The sequence below is a fragment of the Xiphophorus couchianus genome, chromosome 9 (genome assembly GCF_001444195.1).
Source record: "Xiphophorus couchianus chromosome 9, X_couchianus-1.0, whole genome shotgun sequence".
Lineage (NCBI taxonomy): Eukaryota > Metazoa > Chordata > Actinopteri > Cyprinodontiformes > Poeciliidae > Xiphophorus > Xiphophorus couchianus.
In genome coordinates this window covers 17780049-17788206 of record NC_040236.1, presented here as the reverse complement: position 1 = coordinate 17788206, position 8158 = coordinate 17780049, and the positions used below count along the sequence as shown (strand labels likewise).

The window sequence follows — 8158 nt, the reverse complement described above, 5'->3', positions numbered from 1 at the left end:
CACTTCTTGAAGCCTAATGTCCTCACTTCAGATAACATGTTTTTTTGTTTTTGTTTTATGTAATCCAACGGTTGGACAATTACTTTATATGTCAGTGCCTCAAGTTGAAAAGTATCCCTTGATTTTTGGGCTTTCATAAAAAAACCCAACTAAATGTATGTTGACATGTGCAGATGCCTGGTGGTAATGCAAACATTCAGAAATTAAGGTAGATTGCTTGTGAAGTTCATATTTTCTACATTGGCATAGAAGGGGAAATATTCCAGGTTGTGTGTACATTCCTGATGAGCAAAACAAAACAAAAAATAACAACCCGTATATTGTGGGAGCAAGAACTAGCAACCTGGAATGAGCCCATGCCTCTTTCGTTGCCCTCCTGGTGCAACCCTGTGCTGTCCTGACGACTGCCTGCTGCTGCTGTTTGGCAACATTATCACCATTCCGTTGTTTGTCTGTGTGTTTGGGGTCAGCTGCTGACTGCAGTGAAGCGCAAATGGACAACAATGTATAAGGTTTTTGGTTTTTTTTGTTGGCTGTTTTGGATTTTTTTTTCCTGCTCTGTCAAATAATAAAACTAATTTTAACCCCTGTTTCTTGACTTGTTTGTTTACTGGCAGGGTTGCATGAAATTTGAACTCTTGCTTTGCTGGAGGAAAAGATACAAAGTGTTGACAAAGGCTGAAGGAAAGTGTTTTAACTTGACCCAAGGTATAAGCTGGTTAATACATAAGGGGTAAGTTGAGCCATATACCCAAAAACACGCACACACCCTCTGTCCTTGCACCAACTAGACTCCACCCACCCACCTTGTCCTTTTTTTAGTAAGAGCCACTTTTCCCCAGCACATTCAATTTTTTTTTATACACAATTCATCAAGACTCAACTTACTCCACCTCGCATAAACATCAGATGTTGCCTAGTATGTTTTGTCTGATTTCTAGTGCAAATATCTTAGCACACTTAAAATAAGAGAACTAACTTATAAGTAACTTTTCAGCAAGAAATAGGAGCTTGTTTAAAGCAAATTTGCTTCCTTACTATTGAAAAATGACTAGTTCCATTGGCAGATTATTTCACTCAGGAAAATGTTAATTGTTGTAAGTATAGTATTTGCACTAGAAACAAGACCAAAATTACTTGGTAAGATTTTGTGTTGTTGCAGAGCAGTCTCCCTCAGAGGTAATTACACAAAAGGCCAGTTATACAAGTTTCTTTTTAAAATGTTTGAGTTAGACGACCTGATTTGCATTTGCTTGTTGTGGACAATAGATGGTAGCAGAGTCTTTCAGTAAGAAAATCTTTTTTTTTTTTTCTGAAGGGATGCCAGAAGACGTTTCAGTGAGAGCCACTGTAATGAGGAATGGACAAAACTACACTGATAGATAATGAAAATAGATCGTCATTATAGTCACTCATATATGACACATTTGGAAATGAGATTTTAAGAACCCACAGGCACAGAACACACAGCTTCCTTGAGGCTGTCTTTTATTTTATTATTTTTTTATATGACCTTTTAATTACAATAATGCTGTTTGGCAATGATCCCAGTGTCCGGTTGCTAGTCCATTAGCATTTTGTCAATTTGGTCTGGAACATTCCCACTTTGACCTATAGGACTCTAATTTGTAGTTATTTTATTTCCTGTCCAGTAGTTTTAAAAGCTAACATTGAAGAAGCAAAAATATTAGATATATATGTATATATATGTATATATACATATATATACATATATATATGTATATATATATACACACGCACACCCCTACACGTATGTGGGGGTGTGCGTGTGTGTGTGGATCAAAAAGTTACTGGGGTCAGTGTGTCAAATACTGCTCTGGAGTCTTTCTGCATAAAGTCTGAATGTTCTCGCTTCCTCCTACAGTCTAAAAACATAACTGATAGGTAATTTCCCCTTAAGTCTAGCTATTTGCAGGGTTGTGTGTCTTTGTGTGATGGACTGGTGACCTGACCAGGCTGTACTCCGCCTCTCACCCAATGACCGCTGGAGATGGATAAGTGTGTGTACTTAGAATCCCATTTGCTGATTTGTCATATATTAGTGACCATAGTGCAGTATTGCTCATGTCATCTTTTGTTATAAGAAACAAATGCCCTTATGTCATGTCAAGAGAAAAAAAATGCAAGTGAAGATATTCCTCTTAGTTTAGCATTTATCATCCATGACCTGTTCAGGGCTGAGGAGAATGTGTTTAATGTGTGGACCTGTCTGGTCAAATTTTAGTGATGTGATGACCAGTGGAGATGCTGATGACTAAACAGCCACGACTGGGAGCCAATCAGCCGTCAGAGCACCGGGGCTCCTGCTTCTTAATTGGCTGGATTTCCGTGTGAGAGCTACGGAAAGCGCAGACCTTTTTTTTTTTCTCAGAGAATGAGCCGAGGGGACCCTGCAGCTGAAAAAACAGACAGAGAGAAGAGGAAGGGTTATTGAGACAAGAAGCTGTGTGTCTGTGTGTGTGTTTGTGCGTGGGCGTGTGTCTGTCGGTGTGAACGGGCGTGTACGTGTGTGTTTTGAAGCAGCCAGTAATTACCTTCCAGCATCTGAACCAATCAAGAGCTGCAGAGAGAGAGAGAGAGAGAGAGTGTGTGTGTGTGTGTGTGTGTGTGAGAGAGAGAGTCCATTTAGATTTCAGTCTATTCCCAGGAAAAAGACACTCGCGCTCTCACACACGCCCGCACACGCACGCAGTCTCACAGCCCGTCCATTCAACCAGAGTCAGGGAGAAGGGACGGAAGTGTTTTCTTTGGGGGAGCACAGCTTATCCTTTCTCCTGTTTACCGACTCGTGGTGGGTGAAGACAGATGGACAAGATGAACCACAGCTCAGCTGAGGCAGAGCCTGAAACCATAGAACCGCTGCGTTACCTCAGGTAGGCACCATTCTATTCTATTCTATTACCACTTTGATTTTTCACGCTGTCTTGAGCTGTTCCGGTTCCTTCCACGCTGAGCTACAGTTGCTCCTTCTCATGACTGCTCAGATCAGTGTGGAGAATTGACAGACAGTGGCGGGCAGATGGAGACAGGAGAGACAGAGAGAGACCTCAGCATCTTCTTACATGCTGAGGTCTTATAGGCAAGACAGAAGATTTTATATTAACTTTCTGACTAAGCTACTGGGATCAGGTAAATAATAATAGGAATAATATTTAGTTAAGAAACACTGGTGAGTAATATGATTGGTCAGTTCTTCTGAGGAACTTCTTCCGCCCTGCGTCTTAACTTTTTATTCCTGTCTCTTCTTCTCTGCCCTGAAGGCACAAATTGAATTACCAATTTGATCTATGATTAAATTAGGATGTCCACGGGTTATCTGACCTCATCACTTCACACATTACCAACCAAGCCAAGCATCTTGTGATTCTCTGGTATTTGGGAATGAGATGGGAGGGCTGTGGAGACTTACAGAAGCGAGGTCGCTTTCCTGGTTGCCTGTTGCTCTCGCACACAAATGTGTGCATCAAGTGCCCTAAATTGTTTAGCAGTAGTTTTGCTGCTTCACATAGAACCAGTCGAACATGACGAAAGCTGTTGACAAAGATTTATTTTTCCACTGGCTGCCGGGTTAAGAGAATACGCAAATATGTGTATTAAGTGGCAAAGCTGCACTGATTAAGCTTTTAATGGTTGAAATTGTTTTCTTCGAAGTCAGATTCTGGTTTTGCTCCCCTGAGGACCAGAACACAAGAAACACTGTGAGGTCTCTGACAGAGGTCGTCGTTTTGAGTCCAACAGAAAATGAACGAATTACAAAATTATGTCTATGTACTGTAAGTATACATAGACATAATTTTATACATTTTATATGTAATGCAGCTCTTTGTTTCACAAAGTATCCCTTAAGCTGGTTTATTTTTTATCATTTCTTTAGTATCTGAAATTGTTCATGAAATTCTGGTGTGACAACATGACTATATGTGCTCTGCCTGAAATAGATGCTGGACATAAAGTCATTTCTAGTGAGTTATTAACAAGCTTATAGTACAGTTTGAATGCATAAATCAAAGGGACTCATGGGTTTGTCAGCTTGAGTCCCACCTAAGATTCTATGATCTGTGAGCTGTCTGAAACAGACATGCACACACAGAGAGAGCATGTTGTTGAAAATTATTTTAGAACTAATCTGCCCACAGCCAAAGACTTCAAATAATAATAAAAAAAGCCCACTAGAAAATCAAAGGAAACAGTCACAAGCTAGAGAGCAGAGCGAGTCTGGCTCATTAATTGGTTCGTTTCACTGATTAACATGAAGGTTTTCAACAGCTTTCTGTGGGCAGGTGGTTAAATTCAGAAAAGATTATTTTTTCATAAGCTATTTCACTTAAGTAGTTTGTTATAGATGAACTGGGTTATGATGCAGATGTTTGTGAAGAATATTTTCTCTTGCTCATTAAATCAGAAGTCCAATAACTGTGTGTGTTTTTTCTTGCAAAAAGTTCAGACAGATATTAAAAAAAGTTGTGCATGGCAGTGGCTCCTAATGCCTCAGCCTTGTTTGGTGTGACTGATTACTGCACAACCCAAAAGTTTTCAAGAGGCAACAACATTTCAAATAATGATACATGAAGCTGCCAGCAAAACTATATACTGAACTTGATCCATTTTATATTTTGTCAATTTATTTTCACAAATTTCTGTGTTTTTTTTAAAATTATTGGATTGGACTGGGTTAGACCAACTCAGCAGGGCACGATTGTAAAGTGAAAGGAAAATCCTGCATGGTTTTTGATATTTTCTGCAAATAAAAATCTGCAAAGTCACAAGATGAAAGCAAAATGTACATCTTTGACTGACATGCATGCGAACTGGACGTTTGTCAAATTACACCAACCCCTTGTTAGAACACGGTGGCGGCAGAATAATGCCTCTGGATGCTGTTCTTCAGCAGAAGCTGGTCGGAGTTGATGGAAGGTGTGGATGTAGCTTAGGACTGGGCAAAAATTATTACAAACAAAACAAATGCTAAAGTGGTGGCGTTAATCAATTTCAAAATTCATGAAATTTTACTATTATGTTGTGATCATACTTTTGTCTTCTTAGTTGCAACCCCTTTGTTTTCTCTTTGAATATATATATAAAAAGATGGCTGGATAAAAATGGATTACCCCGTGCTGCTGTGGCATATTTCACAAACGTCATTTAGAGACGGGATGAAATTTGCTCCCGTGAAACTGACAAAACACTCTTGAGTCACAGAGATTGATTCAACTTAGGAGGAACTCCCTGGTTTTTATCATTAGATTTATTATTAGAGCACTCTCGTGGAGCTTAATTTACACTCCTCGTAAACATATGTAATTGCAGCCTTCACAGCGCCTGCGCTTGCATTACTCACAATATGTCAGCATTAGAAAAAATGAGGCTGTGAAAACGGAGCCTCGCTCACGGGTCTCTGCTGGCACTCTGTTAATGGATATTATTGTGGAGGGAATGCTCATTAGAAGCTGCAATTGTCCTGCTCAGATTCCATGCATGTCTACATGTGTGAAGTCTAAGTGAGGATTTAGGATGAGATGATAATTAGACAGTGATAATTCCTCTCTCTCACCTCGCCGGCCTGGTGAGATCATATAGAACTTGCATCTAGCATATGTTGCCAGAGGCAAAGAGAAACCCCTTTACGTTAATGCATGGAATGCAGAGCGATATCAAAATTAAGCAAAATAAATCCACACACAAAAGGGCTGCCGCGCACATCTGTGTATTCAAATAATCAGATGGAAATGTGGAATAAAATGCTCGCCCCACAATCTTTCATGAGGAGCGGAGTCCTTGCTCTGGCACTTCAGCTGATGTGACGCCGCAGGCAGCGAGACCTGAAAATGTTGTTCGCAGTTGGCAATGACTCGGCCTCGTATCTGGATCCGGAGCTTGTTGCTGCAGGTAGCTACGGAAAGTTCAAATGAGTAAATCGCAAAGGGCACGCACACACAAAAGGCTTCTGTGAGAGCGTTTTATTCAAGGAAAGAAAGCAGATGACTAAATATCTCAGCTCCAAAGCCTGCTCTGTTTCTCTACATTTCTTCTTTTCTTCTTCTTCTTCTTTCTGCTGCGACTGCAACATATTTTCATTGTGGAAAAGTTTTTTCTCTGTTTATTTGCTGTGTATTTTTAAATGACATGCTACAAAACAAATTAATATAAAATATAAAAGGGCTTTGAAATGGCTGTCTATCTTTATTAGCCACTGCCCGGCTCTAACTTCATGCCCTTCCAACCTTTGCAAAGATTAATTTCTTCCTCATTGTTATTCCTTCTGCTCATCTGCCTCCTCTCAGCTCAGTTCTCAGGTTGGCAGCTCCATTTGCTTGTGTGGCAGCCTCTGTATTTATTTATAGTCCGAATGTAATGACTGGGGCATGGAGGTGGAGAACCGAGGACAGTTATGATTTGCAACCAGTACGATGTTTGCCCATCATTTTTCCCCTCTTTGATTAAAATCAGGTTAGCTGTAGAGAACTACATTTATCTCAATTTGTCATGTTAAAACAACAAACAGGATGGGAAAATGCAGAGGGCAAGGTGAGCTTCAGTGTTTTTTTTATATGAAAAATTTGATGTCGGCAGCTATTTTTTGTACTTTAGATTATATACCTATATATATTAAACAACAGAAATATCTCTGAATGATGTTAGGATTTAGTTAGAAACTAAAATGGTTGGAACAAGAAACGTATACAATTACTATCTGACCTCAACTCATCACAGATAGCCAATTTTTTTTTTTAGTTTTTTGTTATTGTCCTGTCACACTATTGCACATCTGCCTTGTGTTTTTAATAGTGAGTGAAGATACATGGCTTTAATTCAATGCTACTCTAGCATAGTTTTCATGTCCATCTGATACTGTGGTGTATATAATTTGATCTTGCATCTCAGAGATGTTAAATATACTGTGCACATGCTAAATGTACTTGAATAACATGCAGTTGTCGCAGCACTAACCCAGGAATAACATTAGTTTTCTCGGCATGGTGAATTCTTGAAGCTGCTTCCCCTGATTGCGCTGTGACCCATTTTGAGAAACTTTCTGCTTAATTTCACTCAGGACTGAACTTTAAACACACACAACCTCCCTTACACAGCAGCAGACTGTGCATGTCGCTCACATTCATGAGATTTGCACAATCTCATGAATAGGCTGGCATCATAAGTGACACACGTCATGTTTTGCGAAACATGTTTTATTTCTTCAAGTTTAAAACAAGTTTTTTGATAGGCAAATATGAGCGGAAACGTAGGACACAGTGTGATAACAGCGTTAGCGTTTATTCATCAAATACGCCAAGATGTTGTAGAGCGTGTCAGATCCTGAACTGTCTGTTAACCCAAATATTCAGTTTTTAATAGCCGGAATATAGTAACCTCTCATCATCACAAAGCATTGTGTGATAGGAGCACATTTCAAAATGAGGACAGAACCAGAGAACTAGGCCGCACGATTGGTAAGGTCGCCTTACTAACCCGGTAAACAAGAGCAGCAATAAAAAAAAAGTTGCCCTTGAATTTAAATTAAAAATGAAACCCAGATATTGCTTTTCAATAATTAAACAAAATCATTTGGATTCATTTCCTTTCCATTCCAACTGAATTAAAGTATTCAAGAGGTTGTGGTCATTTTACAAATTTCTAAGATACTATATTACACTATAAAGACAAACACTGTTTGGGAAAAATACGTACACAAAGTCACAATAACAACTAAATGGATTTTGCTCCAGCCAATTTAATATAGATATATATGATTCTGTCACATTTTAATGCTCCATCTGAAAAAACAAATCTTATGGGACTATTTCCATGTGATATAATTGTAACAGATGGGCTGGGAACATGAAAACTACAGAAGCTTTATGGCTGCTCCTGAGTGCCTAACGTCAATATTCTTCTGCTTCTCTACAGCATGCATTAGTCAGACAGCTTAGAAATACACACTAATGTTCAGCTCACAGTGTTGTGTATGTATGTAATTCACGAAAAGTGTCAAAAACGTCTCCTTTACACAGACTAAAACTGATCTAGTTCACTTTCATGTTGTATCATTTGAAAGCCCTGACATAATTCTGTTATTTATTTATTTTTAAATTGCGTAACATTTGTGGATAAAAGGTAATAGATGTAGGCCGATACCATT

General features: G+C 39.1%; 1 protein-coding gene across 1 annotated transcript in view; it reads left to right on the top strand.

The window, feature by feature from the left end:
* The first annotated feature begins 2425 nt into the window (after nt 1-2425).
* yjefn3 (YjeF N-terminal domain containing 3) overlaps nt 2426-8158 on the top strand; it is a 50612-nt gene continuing 44879 nt past the window's right edge. Inside the window, exon 1 of the mRNA XM_028028676.1 lies at nt 2426-2894. Coding sequence (XP_027884477.1) covers nt 2827-2894 — 68 coding nt within the window. The 5' untranslated portion in view covers nt 2426-2826. The remainder of the gene's footprint in view (nt 2895-8158) is intronic.